The sequence below is a fragment of the Mercenaria mercenaria genome, chromosome 12, assembly GCF_021730395.1.
Source record: "Mercenaria mercenaria strain notata chromosome 12, MADL_Memer_1, whole genome shotgun sequence".
Taxonomy (NCBI): domain Eukaryota; kingdom Metazoa; phylum Mollusca; class Bivalvia; order Venerida; family Veneridae; genus Mercenaria; species Mercenaria mercenaria.
The window spans coordinates 40,104,679-40,129,478 of record NC_069372.1 but is presented as its reverse complement, the minus strand read 5'-3'; the positions used below and the strand labels follow the sequence as shown (position 1 = coordinate 40,129,478).

General features: G+C 36.2%; 1 protein-coding gene across 1 annotated transcript in view; it reads right to left on the bottom strand.

Annotated features, from left to right (window-relative positions):
* The window catches only part of LOC123533958 (carboxypeptidase D-like), a 58,683-nt gene that overhangs the window by 23,129 nt on the left and 10,754 nt on the right, over positions 1-24,800 (bottom strand). Inside the window, exons 4-12 of the mRNA XM_053519807.1 lie at positions 9,550-9,719; positions 8,800-9,179; positions 7,522-7,682; positions 6,899-6,987; positions 5,779-5,998; positions 5,384-5,492; positions 4,118-4,273; positions 2,758-2,926; positions 2,061-2,253 (exon numbers count right to left, since the gene is read on the bottom strand). Coding sequence (XP_053375782.1) covers positions 2,061-2,253; positions 2,758-2,926; positions 4,118-4,273; positions 5,384-5,492; positions 5,779-5,998; positions 6,899-6,987; positions 7,522-7,682; positions 8,800-9,179; positions 9,550-9,719 — 1,647 coding nt within the window. The remainder of the gene's footprint in view (positions 1-2,060; positions 2,254-2,757; positions 2,927-4,117; positions 4,274-5,383; positions 5,493-5,778; positions 5,999-6,898; positions 6,988-7,521; positions 7,683-8,799; positions 9,180-9,549; positions 9,720-24,800) is intronic.

The following is a 24,800-nucleotide window of genomic DNA, read 5'->3' as shown; positions in this document are numbered from 1 at the left end:
TTGACTTAAACATAATACTCAACCAAGAAAATGATTTTCTAAGTCCAAATGGGGCAATAATTATTGCAAAAAGCAGGATGGAGTTATGTTGCTTGCTGTACTGGGTCAGCTTATGATGGTGAACAAGTGTTGCAAGTTTCAAAGCAATAGCTTTGATAGTTTAAGAGAAAAAATTGACCTAAACATAAAACTTAACCAAGAAATCTGATATTTTCTAAGTCCAAAAGGGGCCATAAATCTTGCAAAAAGCAGGATGGAGTTATGTTTCTTGCTGTACAGGGTCAGCTTATGATGGTGAAAAACTGTTGCAAGTTTTAAAGCAATAGCTTTGATAGTTTAGGAGAAAAGCTGACCTAAACATAAAACTTAACCAAGAAAACTGATTTTCTAAGTCCAAAAGGGGCAATAATTCTTGCAAAAAGCAGGATGGAGTTATAATTCTTGATGTACAGGGTCTGCTTATGATGGTGAACAAGTATTCCAAGTTTCAAAGCAATAGCTTTGATAGTTTAGGAGAAAAGTTGACCTAAACATAAAACTTAATCAAGAAATCTGATATTTTCTAAGTCCAAAAGGGGCCATAAATCTTGCAAAAAGCAGGATGGAGTTATGTTTCTTGCTATACAGTGTCAGCTTATGATGGTGAACAAGTATTCCAAGTTTCAAAGCAATAGCTTTGATAGTTTAGGAGAAAAGTTGACCTAAACATAAAACTTAACCAGGCAACGCCGACGCCGACAACCGCTCAAGTGATGACTGATGACAATAACTCATCATTTTTTTTTCAAAAAATCAGATGAGCTAAAAAGGGCCATAATTCAGCCAAAATAGATGACAGAGTTAATATGTTCTCTTTCCAACAGATAGAGACTATTATACTAAACAAGTGATAAAAGTTTCAAAGCCATATGTCAAACACTTTACAAAAAATATGAACTGATACGAAAAACTTAACCAAGATTTCTAAGTCAAAAGGGGCCATAATTCAGACAAAATCCTTGATGGAGTTATGTACTCTTGCCTATAACTGGACGTGGTGATGGTAAACAGGTGTTGAAAGTTTCAAAGCTTTATCTCAAAAGACTTTGTCAAAATATGAACTGGTACGAAATATTAACCCAGATTTCTATGTCAAAAAGGGCCATAATTCAGCCAAAATCCTTGATGGAGTTATGTGCTCTTGCCTATAACTGGACATGGTGATGGTAAACAAGTGTTGAATGTTTCAAAGCTTTATCTCAAAAGACTTTGTCTAAATATGAACTGGTACGAAAAACTTAACCAAGATTTCTAAGTCGAAAGGGGCCATAATTCAGCCAAAATCCCTGATGGAGTTATGTACTCTTGCCTATAACTGGCCATGGTGATGGTAAACAAGTGTTGAAAGTTTCAAAGCTTTATCTTAAAAGACTTTGTCAAAATATGAACTGGTACAAAAAACTTAACCATGATTTCTAAGTCGAAAGGGGCCATAATTCAGCCAAAATCCTTGATGGAGTTATGTGCTCTTGCCTATAACTGGCCATGATGATGGTAAACAAGTGTTGAAAGTTTCAAAGCTTTATCTCAAAAGACTTTGTCAAAATGTGGACTGGTATGAAAAACTTAACCATGGTGTGACGCCGACGCCGACGCCAACCAATGAATGGTAATTTTACTTGTTCGTTGGGATTAAATTTCGTGGATTTACTCAACCACAAAAATTAGTCCCCCGCAAATATTAATGATTTCACAGTACATCGCAAATCAGATGTAACAAATTTTCATCAGTATCTTGAACAACATCCAAAGCAAGCAGTCACAGTTCAAAACATTTTGCTTGTATCATTTTTGGACTGAACAATATGAGACCTAAACTACTTTTTTGAAAGGCAAATTTTTCTTAAATGTGACCATGAAACAAACTGAGTTAGATAAGACGCGAGATTTTATCTAAAACGAGGCAACAGCCTAAACTAAAGATATCCATTCAACTATTTAGTCACAAATTTTGACCTCATTCAATTACCTCTGCAAAACAAGTAATGCCAATTTGTTTTCATTAATAAATTTTGACTCACACTGGTGATGATAAAATCTTTCTTGTAATTTGTACACAGATGTTCGGACAATTGCAGCGCCATCTCATACCCCACCCGCTCGTCACCATGGAGACTGCCGACCACCAACATCTCTGGGACATAGCGTGCATCACTGGACTCTGGGCCAAAGTCAATCATCCACAGGTCTTTACCAGAGGTAGACTTACCAAAACTATCAATTAAAAAAAACCCACACCATTTTAAAGACTAAAACTTTTAAAATCAATAATACCATTTTCTTCTTTATTTCCATCCTAAATTCCGAAGAAGAAAAGTTACAAAACTACTTCCTACTCCCTTCATTCAAAAGCTTACTAAACTCAACTCAAAAGAAAAAAAAATCTGATCTATAAAATAAACAGACAGAAATAAAAGATAATTGAGACCAATATTTGGGTGAAAGAGAATTTCATATTCTAAAGATTGAATAAAAGGAAACTGTCTATAAAGTACTAGGAAGTTAATCTCATGAATAGACACAACCAGGAAGTCCACAAAAATTATCCCGCCACAAATATCCACAATTCTGCAGATGAACAATTCCAACTGTTTCTTACAGGAGTTCCTTTTTTACAGATATTTATAGGTAAATCATTGTTCTTTATTAGTTTTAATTTCTTAGTTATTCATTGTTTTATTGCCGACTTGTCATGATATGTTTAACAGTAAATATTACCTGACCAACTTGGCTCTATCACTACAAGCAGTGGTGATATTGGAGACAACTTTATGCAGATCTTCGTATTTATGATAGTCTATGTGAGAGATTTCTGACGTGAGCTGGATTGATATATTGGTCATACTGTCACTGTTCACCAACACTCTCTGTGTCAATGTCTCGTAACCTAAATATCAACAGGATAACATAATTACCAACAGGATAACTCAAATATCAACAGGATAAACTTAGTATGATCCAGATATCATAAATCTTAATATAAACAGGAATGTACAAACCAGATGCAATACAATATATAAACTATAGATATACAGTTAAAGACCACATATACAGATATCCCCCACTCTTAATACCACAAAATTTACTTCAGATTTAAACATCCGTGTTGTTTTTCAACCTCTGAATGGAAACCGTCTGCAAATAACAAGCAATTTTTTACTCTCACAAAGGTTATCTTAATAGACTGTACTTTGGTAAGATATTTCTTTGATTAAATGTTATCAGTGGTATTAAACAAACTGTTGTGAAACATCAGTTTATTTGTCCTGTTTTTTCCCCCCAACCATCAAGACACTGTTTTCAACAGACCTGAAAACAGACCTGAATAGTTGCACAATCTAGTCTCTGCTCAGCAACAGGTTCTCTCAGTTACTCAAAACCACAAAATAATGCTTGCTGTGAGACATCACATCCAAAATGAAACACCTAATCATAATATAACAAGAGCTCGTAGAACACAAAATGTCCCCCTTGATGCATTCAGTAACTGCACAAGGAGTAGAAATTATTTGGTCACTGTGCACTGGACCTTTGACCTACTGATCTCAAAATCAATAGGAGTCATCTGCTGGTCATGATCAACCTCCCTATCAACTTTCATGATCCTAGACCCAAGTGTTCTTGAGTTATAGTCCTGAAACCTTCATGTCAAGTTCCTGGGCCAAAAAAGTTATCGTCCACAAACAATTTAACTGTTCCCAGTTCACTGTGACCATGACCTTTTACCTACTGATTTCACAATCAAAAGGGGTCATTTGCTGGTCATGACCAACCTGCTTATCAACTGAGTTATTGTCCGGAAACCGAATGGTCTATGAACCGACCAAAATCAGCAGAACAATATACCTCTGCTTCTTCGAGGAGAGTGTGGGGGGGGGGAAGGAATAAAATTTTGTTTCGAGTCCTACTTTAAGTCTGTCAGAGTACGATCTTTACTTCTGCACTCCAGAACAAAACCTTTCATATTGAACTATATTATCACACATCACTTAGTCCATTTTCAATGGTCAATTTCATTTTATATTTATAATACACACTTTTTTTTTTTGAAAAATTCCAACAAAGAACAATGTATCACCTGGTGCTGATATTTCTAGTAAATGTGTGCCTTCAGTCATCAGGAAGTAGAACTCTCCCGTCGCCAACACAGGGTGACTCTGTACATGGTGGTCAATCTTTATCTTCGTATCAGGTATCATACTGTGATGAACGTCTGTTACCTTCCCATACGTTCCTGATACAACAAACAACAATTATACAACATTTCTACCAATGCATCAAACACTAACTAACCAAATCACACTAAAAGAAAAGGTAGTTACAAAATTGCAAATTCAAAAAGTTCAACGGTTCCCTTTAGGCTGTAGAACTCTTTTTCTTGATTTCATTGCAAATTCAAGTACCGGTAGTTCACAGGTTCTCTTTACACTGTAGAGCATTTTTTCATAACTTCACAGCAAATTTCCTGTTTAACCCTTACCATGCTAAATTTCTATAATGGACTGGTCCATCTTCCAATTTGGGCAGTACCATTTATCATTTGAAGGAGTGTTCACTAAAAATTTACTGACTGAATAGCGAACAGTGCAGACCATGATCAGACTGCACGGATGTGCAGGCTGATCTTGGTCTGCACTGGTCGCAAAGGCAGAATCACTTGCCGCCAGCAAGCTAAGGGTTAAAACACACAGATCTACAGGTAATGTAACTAAACCAGAAATGTATATTGCTGTTCTTTAAAATATCACGACATCATTTCTGTTTATGAATGTAAATTTCTCATATCTTGTTTAAAATTTGATTCAAATTGGCCGTTTCTTCTAACATCTGAAATGCATAATAAAGGAATCACATGTACAATAGCTGGTGCTTTAAGGTAAACACGTTTGTGATGAAAAAGTAAGATTTGCTAAAGCTGAACTTCCACATTTTTTTCCAGCATTCATCTACTAACCTAATACAGTAAGCAGCCAAACAAGTTATTCTTATGGATGCATCATGGAAACTTAGTCACACACCAGCACTGCAATTTAGGGTCTCAATTTATAGCAGGTTTTACTTCTTGGAATTCCATTATGATGTCACCTGATCTTGCCTTAGGAAGTGCTTCAATTTTTTGTTTTTTTAAAGACCAGTTACTTTAAAATTAAAGTCACTTCACCTAGAAATATACATACATGTATCTTATGCCTGGCATACTTTATGCCTGGCAATTAGCTTAATAATATAAGATTTCTGACTGTCAATAACTGATTTTCATTTTAAAATGATGATATTCTTCAGCCAAAGCCAATTCATTTTAAATAACCATATAATAGACAAGAATTAACTTAAAGATAATTACCCTGTAGAGATTTTGTGATCAAGTTCAATAATGGCTGCATAGAGTCCATCCAGATCTCTGGAAGCTTGTCTGCATCTGGAAACTTGCAACATGACAGGTGGACAGATAACTGAAAGAAATGTTGTGAATTTTAGCTTATCATATGCTCGTAGACTGCAGTAAAATTTACCATATCACCTAAGCTCACTACAAGTGTAATTTCACATCTTCAAAATTTTAGCAAACCTTACCAGGGTATCTGTTGAAGAAGTGATAGCATTAGCTTTATGACACTTAAACAACCTGAAAAACAGACAGTAGGACTTGAAAACAAAAACAAGCATAAAATATTTAAGCCTGCAGTATAAAACCCATTAGTACACTCATTCAATTTTCTGAACAGTACATAAACTTACCATTAAAGAATGGTATTTGTTATACACTTCATCCATTAGCACTGCATTACTGTCGCCTTTAAGCTGGGAACCATGCTTTATACCATTAGGTAAATCCTTGCCACAGGTTTCTGGCTTGTACACTGAAGACAGGGAATCAGCAAAGGAACGGGCTAAAGCCTGGAAAACATCTTCATCATCCGTCTGCATTAAACCATCAAGTTCATTCTCCCACGGAATCCTGGCAAACATAAAAATTTACTATTACTGGTGAGTCTTAAAGAGTTATTACTCCAGCTGAACATCAAAATTTCAAAAACAAGTAACAACTGATATCAGATATCAAAATGATATCAAATTTTAGCAAAATGGGACCAGAAATAAAGATATTAGTGTACTTTTCCAAGTATATTTTGAAAACCCCTTGTAAACTCTGAAATTATTTATTTTCGTCAGCATGAAATTTCATGATATTAAAGCGGCCTTTTTCTTGGAGATTTTAATTTGTTGATAAAAGATTTAGAGGACAAAATGAAAGGTGATTTTATTCTTTTGCAAAATTGGATTTATTTTCATGGTTTGGCATAACCATGAAATATGTCTGCCGATGTATACGTATTACTGCAGTCCACCAGCTGCTTAGCTGACTACTAAGTTAAACTTACTTACAAAGTATACTGTCCACCTGCAGCTCAGCTGACTACCAAGTTAAATTTACAATGTATACTGTCCATTAACTGCTTAGCTGACTACCATGTTAAACTAACTTATACAATATACTGTCCATCAGCTGTTATGCTGACTACCAAGTTAAACTTACTTACACAATATACTGTCCACCATCTGCTAAGCCGACTACCAATCAAACTTACTTACACAATATACTGTCTACAATCTGCTAAGCTGACTACCAAGTTAAACTTACTTACACAATATACTGTCTACAATCTGCTAAGCTGACTACCAAGTTAAACTTACTTACACAATATACTGTCTACAATCTGCTAAGCTGACTACCAAGTTAAACTTACTTACACAATATACTGTCCACCATCTGCTAAGCTGATTACCAAGTTAAACTTACTTACACAATATACTGTCTACAATCTGCTAAGCTGACTACCAAGTTAAACTTACTTACACAATATACTGTCCACCAGCTGCTAAGCTGACTACCAAGTTAAACTTGTGTGTTTCAAACTCTCTTCTCAAGTAATCCAGTTTAGCATCCTAGTAAATAAACAATACCTCTCAGCATACATTACAAATGTCATTTATTAACACACAGAAAAATGTTTTTTCTTTCAAAAAGCCGAAATCTTTATGCACTATATTTTTTTTGTAGGGATGGTAACAAATAGCATTTTTGGTATTCGAATATTTGGTCAACCATCTGAATGAATATTTGGTCTTCAACTCATCGAACATTTGGTCAACCATCTGAGCGAATATTTGGTCTTCAACTCATCAAATATTTGGTCAACCATCTGAACGAATATTTGGTCTTCAACTCATCGAATATTTGGTCAACCATCTGAACGAATATTTGGTCTTCAACTCATCAACAGAACAACTCAAAACCTTAAGAGTTAATCATACTGTCATCTGAGACTCTCATAAAATCTACTTTCGTTTACACTGGAAAAAATTCAGACATTCGTTTTCATCACTTGTCCCTAATTAAAACTTAAAAAAATCACAATATTTTCAACCTGATTTTTATATGACTGACGGTATAGATAAAGCAAAACAAAGTTTTAATACCTCTAAAGACAAACTATGAAAATCTGAGGTTCCATTATTCTGTGCTCCAGAGCAGTCTCCCATCTGAGCATGTTCAATTCCGTATGGATCTAACTCTGGTATGATATGTAGATGACATTTCTTCAACAATGATACAATATTTCTGTCTTGCTGTAAGTATCCTGCAACATAAGAAAATCTCATTTTAAACTTGTTCTACTCATACTATATCCATCTGATAACAAGAGCACCACAATGCGGAGCAATATATACACCTGAAGGTATGACCTTTGACCCTAAGTGTGACCTTGACCTTGAAGCGAGCCATCCAAAACATGCGCTCTTGCATGTCATCTTGATGTGGTGAACATTGTGCTAAGTTTCTTTAAAATCCTTCAAGCAGTTCAAAAGTTACAGAGCTGACATGAAACAGTCATATGACCTTTGACCCCTAAGTGTGACCATGACCTTGAAGCAAGCCATACGAAACATATGCTCTGCAGGTTGCTCAATGTGGTGAAAATTTGTGTCAAGTTTCTTCGAAATCCTTCAAGCAGTTCAAGAGATACAGAGCGGACACGAAATTGCTAATGGACGGACAGACGGACATTGGCGTCATAACATAAAACGTCCCTTTAGGCGTACAAAAATTACTTTATTCATTTGCTCCATAGGGAAAATGTAAGACCATAAATCATGAAGTTCTAAGCTTGATTCTTGTATGTGGTACATGTTCCCCTTAAGAACCTGGCAGAAAAAAGTAAGACTGAAGTTAATCATCTCCCATATCTCATTCATGGTGCTTAAGTAAACTTGTGCGGCCCATTCACGTTTTAACAAATATAATAAATGCGTCATTATCTATAAGCTGACAAGGCTAAAAAAAAATTTCTTACCTACTGATGACATTATGTAACTATGCTGTAATCAGTTTTTGACAGGTAAGAGTTCACTAAAATGAAGTTCTAATATTTTGTATTTCCTTGCTAAAGCTGACTGCTGCAGCTACCTCTTCAGCTTTAATTTGATTTATTCTAATTAACCTTTATCCTGCTAAATTTCTAAAATGGACTGGTCTATCATTCAATTTTGGCAGTACCCTTTATCAATCGAAGGGGAGTTCACCGCAAATTTACTGACTGAATAGGAAACGGTGCAGATCATGATCAGCCTGCACGGATGTCTGCACTGGTCGCAAAGGCAAAATCCCTTGCCATCAGCAGGCTAAAGACTGAAATACACAAAAAGCATATAGTCTTTGTCCAACAAATGAAAGAATGAAATATTTCTAAAACTCACCTTGTAAAATATGCCTGATCAAGCGCATCAACATTTCTACAGTAACTGGGTCATCACCATGGAGACCACCTATCAGAAGAGCATGAGGTTTATCCTGTTCATGGAGGTGTAGATTTTTGGTGAGATGTACTGCGGGCACCACCAAGCCCTCTCCTGTCTTATGAATCACAGTGTACTCCATTATCTCAGAGTTTACATCCGCAAGCTGTCGCAATTCAGTTTGTATATCAATGTTCTTGGAGTAGGCCTTTGCAACATTGTCTGTTATACCGTAGTCCGATTCTTTCGACCACTGGAGAACAGGGGATTTGGTGAGAGTGAAATTGACCTCTGTTGCAGCATCAAAACTCACATGTACAACAACAGACTTCGCCTCATACCTGGAATATAATATTGTATACATTCATAGAAAATAGCAACTTGATCAGGACTGTGGAGAATAAACATGTTGATACGATCCGGTACATAAAACAAGGTACTGGTAGGAAGTGTTTAGCTATCCTATACATGCATTATCTTTTGTGCATAGATTCTTTCTGTTTGACCTTTGGCCAAAGACAAAAAGAATGAACAATACAGTTTGCTCCAACTTAAATGCCTCTTGTTTTCTAAGAGGTAAATAAACTTAGACACTTCATTTTCATTCAGCTGATCTGTATTCCTGAAAATATATTATTTTTATAAACATTTATCTAATGTATACTGTTTTCTTTAAAGATTATAGAAAATTTCAGAAAACCACTACCATACCCTGGTCCAGAAGCTTGTATGTGATAAGTGCCAGGTGCTAACAATCTCCAGTAGTCACCATCTGCTGCAGAGTGTATTGTATGATTGATTCCCTTTACATCTATACTGGCATTTGCCACAGGCCCTCCCGTATGTTCATCCAGGATAAAACCTCGAACACCTTTATGAACCTACAAACAAACAGTTTAGATTTATACAGAGTTTGATACAAGTCTGGGACAAAAAAAATCTGTAATATTTTCTACATGTCTTGAGCTAAAGATCTTTGTTTTAGCAGACTTTAGAAACCAAGTTCTGTAATATTCTGTAATGGACACAATCAAAGGTCATATGGTGGCTTTCCAGCTTTTAATGGTTCAGGAAGACCCCAGGTGCCCCTCCGTGCATTATTTCATAATGGTTGGGGAGCCAGGCTAGAACTACCAACCTTCCATAAGCCAGTTGGACGGCTTCCTCGCATGAAAAATGCAATGCCCCCAGTGAGGCTCAAAACCGTATTGTAAGATACAAGTGGGTCGAAGTCGGCAACCTTAACCACTCGGCCACTGAGGCCTCTTCATAAGGGTTTAACATCATTTTCAAAATTATCCTGGTTTTGTAACCTAATCAGTGTTCAGCTTTAAATAATATATTCACAATTACTCTACATAAATAGGAAGAGAAGGACGAATGACTTCATACTGCCTTCTGTCAGATTGTCACATAGAGTGGATTGAGTTAGCAGCTTCTTGGCTGCTAATTTTGTCTCCTTCCTGCAAGCTATGCTAGGCAGGCTAGTAGAGTTTTATCAATTACAAGAGATGTCTAATGACAACACTGGTTTTAAAAATACTATCATATCTTACTATATTTGCAGAAATACTAAATTCCATACCAACAACTTCAACAATCTTTTCTCAGTTAGAATTACCAGCGTAAAAAAAAATTGTGTTAGTATGCGTTAGAGTTGCTATATAAAGTTACTTATAAATACAAAATATCTGTATGAAGTTTGAAAGCATTTAGTCCACTGGCTACTGAGAAACCAACTTGCAATTATCTGTTCTGACAATAAAAATTCTTAAAGGGGCATAATTTTGTATAATGTATGTTAAAAAAGCTTTAAGAACTTGGCCCAGTGAGATAATTTCAATTAATGATGAAAACTTGTGTGAATCTTGCACGCATTTTGCCAGTACTTACTGACAAACTAACTTCTGTTCAAAACTTTTACTGATATTGTCCAAATTAAACCAGGCATGATAAGTCAAGAGTACTGGAACTTGGCTACATGATGTGATTTCATAAGGCTGATGGCTTGTGTGAAGTTTGAAAGCTTTGTTTGTTCGTTTTGGGTTTAACGCCCTTTTCCAACAGTATTTCAGTTATTTAACGGCGGGCAGATAACCTAACCAGTGTTCCTGGATTCTGAACCAGTACTAACCTGTTCTCCGCAAGTAACTTCCAACTTCCCCATATGAATCAGAGATGAAAGATAAATGATTTCAGACACAATATCTTTTATCAATCAAGAATAATAAAGAACATATGCGTAGCCAGGGGCTTGAATTCATGACCCCTGGATCCATAGGTCTGCACTCTCCCTATTGAGCAAAGCAGGAAGCACTCTGAGCCTAAATGCTAACGATACCCACATAAAACCAAATCTTTCATGGCATGGACCACAAAGCTGATGGAAGGGTGACCACAATAGCTATACCACTTGAAAATCTGAAACAGCCAAGCCGCACTATACACCACTATGTAGATACAAACCTGTCCCATGAAAACCAACAGTGGGTACTTGTTAGCTGCCCAGAATTTTGGAAGTTCCTTTGCTTGTGGGTATTTTGTACAGCCAAGCTCTAATGTGATCTCAAAACAATTGGTGTGGACATAGTTGTAATCTTGCATACCTCCTGAAAATACATACAAGCGGAAAATGAAACATACTTTCCCATACAACATGAATCAGTGGTAGAGAACAAATGATTTCAGACACTTCTTTTATCAAATTGTCAAGGAGAAAATACCCGGCAGATTTGTTCTCTCCCTACTGAGCTAAACAAGCGGCTTAAATTGTAATCTTACACCTTCAGTGTGAGAAGACTCATAAGATGTGAGTAATATCGTAATGAAATATATTTACGTAGTAGATCTGTGCACTATTTTTCGGCTGTAAAACAGGATGTCTCAAATCTATGAAAGTAAATCTAACAAACAAATAAAATGCATTTCACATTCAAAACTTGAAATCAACAAATTCATATCCTAAAGAGAAATGGCCATTTTAGCCAAACCCACAAAATTTCATGCTCACACTCTGTTCCTTATCATACAGTTCTTGATTCAAAACTAGAAATAAGTCAATAGAACACGGATGTTATGGACTGGAAAAAAAATATGACCATACGTTTATATTTCACCTTGAAATTATTAATTAACATTGTGTTATTATCAATTAAGTTTATACACCTTCTATGCACTAAGAGTTATAATACACTGTCTACTTATATTCATTGTGTCCAATTACTTAAATATCCATCTATTCATACAATTCATTTATCCTTTTATTTATTTTGTTGGGATTAACATCGCACTAACACAATTATTGGTCATATGGTGACTTTCCAGCTTTGATGGGAGGAAGACCCCAGGTGCCCCTCCATGCACTATTTCATCACCAGCAGGCACCTGGGTAGAACCACCAACCTTCCGTAAGCCACTGGGATGACTTGGTTTCACATGAAGATTTCAATGCCCTGAGTGAGGCTCGAACCAGCAAGGGGCAAGTGATTCAATGTCAGCAAACCTTAACCATTAGGCCACAGAGGCCCCTATTATTCATACGCAGCTTATTGACTGGCCTGGACACAAAAATGATGTAACATTTTTACTTCTAAGTGAGACTGACATATAAGGTATGGGTATACATGTGTAGGTCTTAAGTATGACACTTCACCTTGTTATGATGAATGTTTGAATCATGTTATTTGAATATCCATGCCTGCATAAAAGTGTTACTGAGCAAACAAGAAAAATCCACTTAAATCTTTGACATGTAAGTTTAACCCTCAACTTTAAGGTAGGGGTAGGGGTCTTACAACACAAAAATTTGTTTTGTTATGCTGAATGTTTGAATATCCATGCATGCATAAAAAGGTTGAGTGAAAAATGACCTGAAATATTTCTTTATCATGTACATTTGAAAGGTCATAATCGCTGACGAAGATCTCTTAACTGTACAATTCATCATGTAATTAACTAAATTGATAATTCATCTTGTATTTCATCATGTCACATTTTAAGGGTTATGACGTTCTATGTGTGTGTTTTTTGCAAGACTTGAGTTTCACTTAAAGTGTGTGATATTTCTATCTAATACAATATATGATGGCACCATTTACCGGGAGGCTGAACCACTATATGCAGCCCATCTGGGCATACCAGATGTTTAAAGCACTGGTATTGGCAATAAGGGTAAAACAACCTCAAGGGAAGGGGTGCGGTCATGGCTGTTTGTTACAATAAGGCTGGAAATATTATCACTGTTCATTTATGATATTGTTGTAATAACTATTATTTTTTATTATTATGTACAACACTATTGAATATATCATTTATAAACAAGAGCACCGCCTTGCGGGTGCTGACGCTCATCTGATTTTTTTTGTATAATAGAAATATTGTCCTACCCATGATTTTCTAAGTCTAAAAAGGGCCATCACTCTTGCAAAAAGCAGGATAGAGTTATGTTTCTTGATGTACAGTGTCCACTAATGATGGTGAAAAACTGTTGCAAGTTTTAAAGCAATAGCTTTGATAGTTTATGAGAAAAGTTGACTTAAACATAATATTCAACCAAGAAAATGATTTTTCTAAGTCCAAAAGGGGCAATAATTATTGCAAAAAGCAGGATGGAGTTATGTTGCTTGCTGTACAGGGTCAGCTTATGATGGTGAACAAGAGTTGCAAGTTTTAAAGCAATAGCTTTGATAGTTTAAGAGAAAAAGTTGACCTAAACATAAAACTTAACCAAGAAATCTGATATTTTCTAAGTCCAAAAGGGGCCATAAATCTGCAAAAAGCAGGATGGAGTTATGTTTCTTGCTGTACAGGGTCAGCTTATGATGGTGAACAAGTGTTGCAAGTTTTAAAGGAATAGCTTTGATAGTTTAGGATAAAAGCTGACCTAAACATAAAACTTAACCAAGAAAACTGATTTTCTAAGTCCAAAAGGGGCAATAATTCTTGCAAAAAGCAAGATGGAGTTATGTTTCTTGATGTACAGGGTCTGCTTATGATGGTGAACAAGTATTCCAAGCTTCAAAGCAAAAGCTTTGATAGTTTAGGAGAAAAGTTGACCTAAACATAAAACTTAACCAAGAAATCTGATATTTTCTAAGTACAAAAGGGGCCATAAATCTTGCAAAAAGCAAGATGGAGTTATGTTTCTTGCTATACAGGGTCAGCTTATGATGGTGAACAAGTATTCCAAGTTTCAAAGCAATAGCTTTGATAGTTTAGGAGAAAAGCTGACCTAAACATAAAACTTAACCAGGGAACGCCGACGCCGACGCCCGCTCAAGTGATGACAATAACTCATCATTTTTTTTCAAAAAATCAGATGAGCTAAAAAGGCGTTTAATCGAATTGTTTAATTGTAAAGCGCCTTTGAACGTATATTCCATATGAAAAGGACGCTCAACAAATCTGGTATAATAATAATTTCTGTTTAACTATGTATATTTCTCCTACATTGCTTAAATACCCTTGTTTAGAGGAAAACTGTGCTGCAAAAAAAAAAATTTATCATTTGTGTAATTACGGTATGCAAGAAAAAGAATTTATTACTGAAAATAGTTCTAGATGGAATATCCAGCTCTTAGGTAACATTTTTTGTGGTAACTTCATGGAGCTCTTTACAGCCTAAATGGTTACATCAAGTTGGATATTCCAGTCGGCACAAACAACCAGTGAAAATGTTTTATAACATTCACTGAACTGCTACATAACAGAATCATTGCCAAAAAAAAGATATATTAGGGTTTTATGGCTGTTTTCTAGATAACTCAAAATAATACTGACCTTTTCCAGAGATTCAAAGTGCAATATTTTTTTTCTTTTTTCGTCTTTTGAAATTCACTATACTGGTCTGAATAATAGTAAATTAAAATATATTCCTACCGGATGAACTATACCATGCTGCCCCTTCAGTAATGCCATCTTGAAAGTAGTCATTGCTAATGTTTGGACATGACCGACCAACATGCATTGTGGAATGTGCCTGAAAATCCCATGCAAAAGATTTATTACACACACAAACAAAGGAAGGGAAAAAACAAAAATCCGCCTACCAGCCACACTATACCAATGGGCACCATTCGTAATTCCATCTTGAAAGTATTCATGACTGGTTGAAGGACAGGGGTGGCCTTGATGCATTGTCGAATGAGCCTGCAAAAACAGTGTCATGCAGATGTTAAAGCAAGGATGAAACTAAAGAAAATCTTTGTGGTAACCTGAAAAGATGACAAAACAAAACAAGAGGACCATGATGGTCCTGAATCGCTCACCTCTTCCCACATGACCCAGTTTTGAGTATGACATCGTTTTTTCTATTATTTGACATAGTGACCTAGTTTTTGAGCTCATGTGACCCAGTTTTCAACTTGACCTAGATATTATCAAGATAAAAATTCTGACCAATTTTCATGAAAATCCATTGAAAAATATGGTCTCTAGAGAGGTCACAAGGTTTTTAGCTCACCTGTCACAAAGTGACAAGGTGAGCTTTTGTGATCGCGCGGCGTCCGTCGTCAGTCCGTGCGTCCGTCCGTGCGTAAACTTTTGCTTGTGACCACTCTAGAGGTCACATTTTTCATGGGATCACTCTGAAAATTGGTCAGAATGTTCAACTTGATGAAATCTAAGTCAAGTTCAAAACTGGGTCACGTGCGGTCAAAAACTAGGTCAGTAGGTCTAAAAATAGAAAAACCTTGTGACCTCTCTAGAGGCCACATTTTTCACAAGATCTTCATGAAAATTGGTCAGAATGTTCACCTTGGTGATATCTAGGTCAAGTTCGAAACTGGGTCACGTGCCTTAAAAAACTAGGTCAGCAGGTCAAATAATAGAAAAACCTTGTGACCTCTCTAGAGGCCATATCTTTCATGGGATCTGTATGAAAGTTGGTCTGAATGTTCATCTTGATGATATCTAGGTCAAGTTCGAAACTGGATCATGTGCTGTCAAAAACTAGGTCAGTAGGTCTAACAAGAGGACCATGATGGTCCTGAATCGCTCACCTCTTTCTACATGACCCAGTTTTTTCTAATATTTGACATAGTGACCTAGTTTTGAGCTCATGTGACCCAGTTTCGAACTTGACCTAGATATTATCAAGATAAAAATTCTGACCAATTTTCATGAAGATCCATTGAAAAATATGGTCTCTAGAGATGTCAAAAGATTTTAATAATTTTAGACCTACTGACCTAAGTTTTTGACTGCAGTTGACCCAGTTTCAAAACTGACCTAGATATCATCAAGATGAACATTCAGACCAACTTTCATACAGATCCCATGAAAAGTATGGCCTCTAGAGAGGTCACAAGGTTTTTTTATTATTTGACCTACTGACCTAGTTTTTTATGGCATGTGACCCAGTTTCAAACTTGACCTAGATATCATCAAGTTGAACATTCTGACCAATTTTTATGGAGATCCATTCACAAGTATGGTCTCTAGAGAGGTCACAAGGTTTTTCTATTTTTAGACCTAATGACCTAGTTTTTGACCGCACATGACCCTGTTTCGAACTTGACCTAGATATCATCAAGATGAACATTCAGACCAATTTTCATACAGATCCCATGTAAAATATGGCCTTTAGAGAGGTCACAAGGTTTTTCTATTATTTGACCTACTGACCTAGTTTTTGATGGCACGTGACCCACTTTCGAATTTGACCTAGATATCATCAAGATGAACATTCAGACCAATTTTCATACAGATCCCATGAAAAATATGGCCTCTAGAGAGGTCCACTGTTTTTCTATTATTTGACCTACAGACCTAGTTTTTGACCGCACATGACCCATTTTCGAACTTGACCTAGATATCATCAAGGTGAACATTCTGACCAATTTTCATGAAGATCTCATGAAATATATGGCCTCTAGAGAGCTCACAAGGTTTTTCTATTTTTAGACCTACTGACCTAGTTTTTGACCACACATGACCCAGTTTCGAACTTGACCTAGATATCATCAAGATGAACATTCTGACCAACTTTCATACAGATCCCATGAAAAATATGGCCTCTAGAGAGGTCACAAGGTTTTTCTATTATTTGACCTACAGACCTAGTTTTTGATGGCACGTGACCCAGTTTCGAACTTGACCTAGATATTATCAAGGTGAACATTCAGACCAATTTTCATGAAGATCTTGTGAAATATATGGCCTCTAGAGAGGTCACAAAGTTTTTCTATTTTTAGACCTACTGACCTAGTTTTTGATGGCACGTGACCCAGTTTCGAACTTGGCCTAGATATCATCAAGGTTAACATTCTGACCAATTTTCATGAAGATCTGGTGAAATATATGGCCTCTAGAGAGGTCACAAGGTTTTTCTATTTTTAGACCTACTGACCTAGTTTTTGATGGCACGTGACCAAGTTTTGAACTTGACCTAGATATTATCAAGATGAACATTCTGACCAACTTTCATAAAGATCCCATGAAAAATGTGACCTCTAGAGTGGTCACAAGCAAAAGTTTACGGACGCACGCACGGACAGACGCACGGATGGACGACGGACACCGTGCGATCACAAAAGCTCTCCTTGTCACTTTGTGACAGGTGAGCTAACAAAACAAAAAGCAACAGCAGAAAATACTCAAAAGATTAGATTTTAAACATGAACTTAGGCTTTTTTATTCCTTCACCAGTAAAAAAAAGAGCTATCACTAAAGGCGATTATTACCCCAAGATGCGACTTTGATACCAGAAGTATAATTTTGTGATCATGACCTTTAACCTTCAAGTGTGACCTTGAACTTGCACCCAATGACATGGATTGTGCACTCTGCATGTCGTCTTGATGAAGTTAACAACTGATGCTTGCTTTATGAAAATCCTTCCAGTTGTTAAGAAGATATGAAGCAGACACCAAGTTAAGCTATTTGACCTTTGACCTCTAAGTGTGAGCTTCTATTTGACCTTTGACCTCTAAGTGTGAGCTTCTATTTGACCTTTGACCTCTGTGAGGTTTACCTAGTACATAGTGTCCTGGTTTGTGTGCTTGGCACAGCGTCTTTATTAAGTTAACAACTCACGCTTGTTTTACAAAAACCTTCCCAGCAATTAAAAAAGACATAAAAGCGGACATGAAGAACAAACATGTATGACTGCAATATAGGCCCCATAAACTTTGTACCTAGGAATATATATGAATTTATTACACACAATCTAATGTTAGTATGGTAAGATTAGATATGGTAAGATGGTAAATCCTGCTAACCTCAGTCATGTTAAATATGCACAATGTTCATATGCAATACCACAGGTAGAAATATTGACAATTACATGGTACAATAAAAACTGTAACAGCTCCGGGACTGGTAAATGTTTATCACTGCTCACTTAAATTTTACAAGTCAACGGGAATACATTTATTTTCTGTAACTGACAGCTGCCATATTATACTGTACCAAAATCAAGGCTTCCGTCAAACTTATATTTTGAACAAGGAGTTATGGAAATATTTCTGCAGAATTTATGTCTGCACTTCAATGGCAATACTCAGACATAGCAGAAACTATATTCCCGTGGAAAATACCACTTATTTCATGAAATGAAGAAAATATGTGACATTCCACATTTGACAACACAAACTTGCCTCCTTAGTGAATTTAATTTGCAAACAATGGAGTCTGTAATGAACTAGAAATTGTACTTTAACAGAAATATCTTTTAACCAAGTGAAAAATTTTGAAGAAGTGTAATCCACTTTTAAATCATTAAAACCTACCAATGAATACGATTCTGCCAGCTCTTTGAAGGCCTCATCATCGGGACATTTGCTGGAAGCAGCCATTCCTTTTAAACCATCGTCATAGGGATAGTTGGCAACTAAAGATCCACCGTGTAGATTTGCTGACAATACAAATGGGTACTCCTTCAACCACTTCATCACTTCTAAAGTTTCCTTTTCTTGATGGGAGTTGATCGATGTTGTTTGAAACAGATCAGGGAAGTTACGATTAAGATCAACACCGTGGGCATTTGCACGTCCTCTTACTCCCGCAACGTCACCTAAATATGCACAGAAAGTGATATGATGTTGTCTGCATTACAAGATAATAATGCAACTGATACACTTTTTTTAAACTTTAAAACTAGTAAAGTATTCCCTCATAGAGAGTTCAGGAAACAGAAATTCAAACTGTCAATAAAAAAATATTTGATCTGGTGGTGCATTTTCTTATTCATGGAGATAAAATCTTTGACAACCTTTAATAAGTTACCAGTCTTGCACACTGATTTCTCAAGTGAGGGTCAAGTTCACATTTCTGATTTTTCAATTATTGATAAATACTACCTAGGAAATCAAATGGAAGTAAAATGCAGGGCCTGCCCTGACCAATAATTGGCTGTAGCCAAGTAAAGAACAAGCTGTTAAAATCATACAAAAATATCTTTAAAATTGCAAAATGGACCATCAAGGTTGTAGCCAAATTGAAAAATTTGTAGCCAAAGTGGCATTTTATTAGCCATTGGCTACAATGGCTAATAGCAGAGCGGGCCCTGAAAATGTTGTTGAAGAAGATAGTACCCTAACCATTAAACCTAACACAAACAACAAAAAAATAAGGATCCTACCAACTGTACCTTAGCATATCCATGCTGGTTCATTGTTGGCATATATGTATGCGGTAAGTTTACAGCCTATGAATCATTAGTCCTAATTCTCAACAAACTGACAGTAACGCAAATCTCTCGTCCAACAACCTCATTACCATGCATGTTTCATAGTACTTAATTCTGGCTCTCCTGCAAGTGAAATACATTCATATTTTATAATATCTATTATCAGGAAATCAAAATAAAGATTTTTAAACAAGAGCTGTCCGAAGACAGCCAAGCTCACTATTTAAATATGTACAGAAGCAGGAATTATTCACCAAAATGTTAATATCCAAAAGTTTTAAGTTCGAAAGGGGACATTATTTACCAAAATGCAATCAGAGTTATGGACTTGTGCTATAACTAGTTTTATAACCACGAAGAAACATGTTAAGTTTAAATTCAATATCTGCATTAGTTTTGGGGAAAGTAACTTGCATGTAAAACTTTAACCAGGATTTTCTAAGTCCAAAAGGGGGCATAATTTGCCAAATATACATGTCAGAGTTACGGGACTTGACCCAGTGAGGTAGGTAATTGATCTAGAAAAAGAATAATAAGTTTCAAAGCTATATGCCTTTTGGTATAGCTGTATGTACTTGCACGCAAAACTTCAACCAATTCTAAGTCAAGGGGCGCATATGCCCAAAATACCATGTCAGAGTATGGACTGATCTATAACTAGTTTTATACCACGAAACAATGAGAGTTCAATTAAATCTTATATTTGGAGATAGTAACTTGCATGGAACTCACAGGTTTAAGTCAAAAGGGCTAATTGCCCAAATACAGCAAGTTTGGACTTGACCAGTGAGTAGTAATTGATCTAGAAATAAAACAGGCTTCCGTTTAGTACAGCAGCTCGCTATTCGAAATATTGTCAACAGAAGAAAATTATTACCAAATGTTAAATATCAAAGATTTAAGTTCGAAAGGGGGAATATTTGAACAATAGATAACAGATTAGGGGACTGATGTTATCAATAGTATTTATAACCCGAAGAACATGTTTAAGTTTCAATTCAATACTGCATTAGTTTGGATATAACTTGATGAATAACTTTAACGAATTTCTAATCCAAAAGTGGAACATAATTTGCTCAAAATACATTTAAGAGTATGGAATTGACAAGTGAGGTGGTAATGACCTAAAAAAGAAAATAATCTCAAGCTATAGCCTTTTGGTAAGACTTATGTCTTGCACGCAAAACTTAACCAGATTTCTAAGTCCTAAGGCTTAATTTGCCAAAATACATTCGATATAGGACTTGTGCTATCAACTATCTATAACCCCGAACACAGTTGAAGTTTCAATTAATATCTGTGATAGCTTTGAGATATTATTGCATTAAACTTAACCAGATTTCTAAGTCCAAATGGCATAATTGCCAAAATACTTTGTCAGAGTTATGGGATTTGACAGTGAGGTCAGTATAAGTCTCGAAAAGAAAAAAAAGTCAAATTTCAAGCTTCTGTAATAGCTTGTATTGTTACTTGCACCATAAACTTTAAACCAGATAATTTTCTAAGTCAAAAGGGGCTAATTTGCAAAATACATTCAATTATGCTTGACCATGAGTAGGAATTGATTAGAAAAAGAAAAATAATTCAAATTTTATATCTTTTAGTAATAGCTATGGTAATTGCAGCAAAATTTACAAATTATCTAAGTCCAAGGGGCATAATGCAAAAGAAGGTCAGAGTTATGGACTGTGCTACAACTTTTATATGACCCGAAGACCATGTGATTCAATTCGAATATCTGCATAGTTTTGGAGATAGTACTTGCATAAACTTTAACAATTTCTAGTCCAAAGGGCATAATTGCTCAAATACATGTTAGAGTTATGGAACTGACCAGTGAGTGGTAATTGACCAGAAAAGCAAAATAATATTCAAGCATATATGCCTTAAATGATAGCTGTATGTACTTCATGCAAAATTGTAACTAGTGTGCCGACGCGACCCGACCCGACGCCAGGTTGTAAACTTAGACTTATTGAAAGTCGAGCTAAAAAATTCAGTTTAAACTATAATGCTTTTGTAAATAACGTATGTACTTGCCAAGCAAAATCTTACCAAGAATTTCATAGTCAAAGGGGCAAAATTGACCAAAAACACTGTCAGAGTTATGGACTTGACCATGAGGTAGTTAATTGATTAGACAAAAGAAAATAGTTTCAACACTATATGCCTTTTGTAATAGCTGTATTACTTGCACCAAACTTTAACCAATTTCTAAGTCCAAAAAGGGGCATAATTAGCCAAATGAATCCAGAGTATGGACTGGCTATTAACTAGTTTATAACCACTGATAGACACATGTGAGTTTCAATTATTTCTGCAATAAGTTTTGAGATGTAAATTGCTGTAAACTTAACCATTTTCTAAGTCAAAAGGGCATATGCCCAAAATACAGTTCAGGTATGGACTTGACCAGTGAGGTTGGTAATTGACCTAGAAAAGAATAAGTATTCAAGCTATATGCTTTAATGTTAGCTTATGTACTTGCATGCAAAAACTTAACCAAGTGTGAGCCGACGCCGACGCCAGTGAGTAATACTGACATTCTTTGAATAGTGCGGCTAAAAATGACAGGGTCATAAAACATTTCTAAGGCTTAGAACTAGATGCACTCACACATTTACCACTGACTGAGAATTATTGAAATAAATGCGTGATTTATAGGTTTTAAGAAATTCAACAGAAATAGGTTACATACTACGAAGAAATTAGTAGTTATATCTTAAAGATACGACCTGGAAGCTAGGTAATGATTGTAATTTACTACACCTATTCAAAATTCCTATAGTTACAGTCTGTTTGCATAACCAATGAACTTAACTGTCAGTTATAACATACTGGGAATCTAAATTTGGTTCTTCAAATTACATACCAGAAAGTTGAGACATTTACTACAATAGCTTCTCAAGGCACATATGGTAGACTATCTCTTCAGTTAAAATTAACAGATTTAATTAACTTTATATAATCGACCGATAGGTTCTAACTGACATCGGCCCTTAAGGTTGAGTTTATTACCTGGTTCGTGAATGCCTGGGTTATCACTTATTTCTAACACCCATAGTGTCCTCCCTTCATGATGCACCCGATAATACAATTTGAAATGGTGGTACATCAGCATAACTCTCTAACAGCGATTCAATCCTGCTACTATGAAGCTTAAACCGTTGGCTGGATAATGGTGCCTCTCTTGAGCAGATCTTAACTGTTTACCTACTGACAGCTATCCAAAGTGTATTCCTTCACCGTGTGTGAACCAAAAATCAATAGGTTTACATGCAATAACGAATGCATATCAACCAATCTATTTTAAGTTAACACCACTAATGGTATTTTTTTATAATGAGTTTCAATCATTAAGCCATGGAGAAAAACCACAGGCCATGATCTCCCTGCTAAATTATAAGGGTCAGTCACTTCCAATTGGACAGTACTATAACTTTTAGAAGGGTTGCTACCAAAGGATACTGCTTATGTGCAATCAGATCAACTGCAGGGCTGTGCAGCTGATCATGATCTAACGGTCGCAAGGACGAATCAACATTCCAGCATGAAGGGTAAAAACTGTTGTTTCTCTGTAATTTTGCGGAAAAATTGTTTTCTTAGAGAATCACAAAACATTCATTAGAATTAATTCATGCACAAACAAATAGCACTTTCTTACTATAAATGGTTGAATATAACATAATAAATTCAGGCATTTGCTGAAATGGTTGTAAATTAAATATAAGCCAGTAATTTAAAGATAATTAAATTATGCCATCCAATGAAATTATAGCATTAAGTAATACTGATCAACACTAAGGAAATATTAAAACCTGTAATTTTAATTTTCAACAAGATTGCCAAACTGTCACAAAATACGCCCGACATCGAACTTGGTCTAATTCAAGGGCCATCATCCAAGAGTGCCTGGGCCCGAGATATTATGCCCACAAACATTGTCAGCAAGTTTGGTGAAGATTAGATGAAACCTGTTAGACTTAGAGAGCGGACAAGGCTAAATTGGCAGTTTTTCAAGTAATTCAAGGGCCATAATCCAAGAATGCCTGGGGCGATTTGCGTGGTCACTGAACTCGGCCAAGATATTATGCCCATAAACATTGTCAGCAAGTTTGATGAAGATCGGATGAAAACTGTTCGACTAAGAGAGCGGACATGCTTTGGACGCCGCCTGCCTGCCCACCATTAGTCCATTTAACAAAACTGAAATATGTATTAAAGTTCTTGAAGCTTTGAGAACTATTAAAGTAATGGTATAGAATCCTGCCCAGACTGATTTCAGTTGTTACAACAGCTTCACAAAGCAGGACAATATATGTCCTAAATTTAAGATAAGAGCAAGAAGAACAAACATTTACAGAAAACTTTTTTTGGGGTATGTATATGTGGAGGGAAGTGTGGGGGTGGGTGGATGTTATGTGGCACTGGCGGAGGGTGTGGTCAGGCAGATTTTTTCAGTAGCAGTGGAGAAAGGATATTATACTGAAATAAAATTGGCAAGTTTGAAGTCAATACCTTTAATCATTTTTAAGTTATGCTCTGGACACAAAACATCAAGGACATATTTGACATTGAGTTCAATTTGTGACTTTGACCTCTGACCTACCCATCCTGGGTATGCACTCTGCACATCATGCCACTACCATCTGCCTATATGCCAAATTTGAAGTCAATGTCTTGAATGGTTTGTAAGTTATGCTCCAGACATGAAATATGATGTCAGATTTTACCTTTGAGCTCAATTATGACATTACCTTTGATCTACATCGTCATCGCTTGTCTCACACTTCTGTTTAAGTTATCTTTACGATTATCCGCAATATATCCACGATCAGAATTTGTAACCAATCGACTCGCCCAGTTATTGCTCTACCCGTCAGCCATTACATATAGCAAGTTTGAAGTCAACCTTCATCACTTATGCTGGCACATGGATGGCAGACATATAGGTGGAGGGGGGGTGAGATGTGCTGGAGAGTGTGCTCCACACACGTCGTCTTACTGTGTCACACTTCATGCTAGTATTTTAAATCCTGCATATGACAATATGCCCGTTCAATAACAACATAGATTTATTCTTTGATGACTTTGACTCGACTGGCTTGCTCGAATATTACTGTGACACATCTGCAGTTATTAATCCATCCACAGAAAATATGGACGCACCCATAATGAATCTTATGTCTAAGTGACCTTGACTGAGCTACGACATGTCTTGCGGCGACTGTTATGGTACAATCTGCAAGTATTGAACCTCATGATGAAGATAGGCGACACACCCACATGACTATTACGTAGTGACTGTTTGAGCTACGGCCGGTCTGGCGCGAAC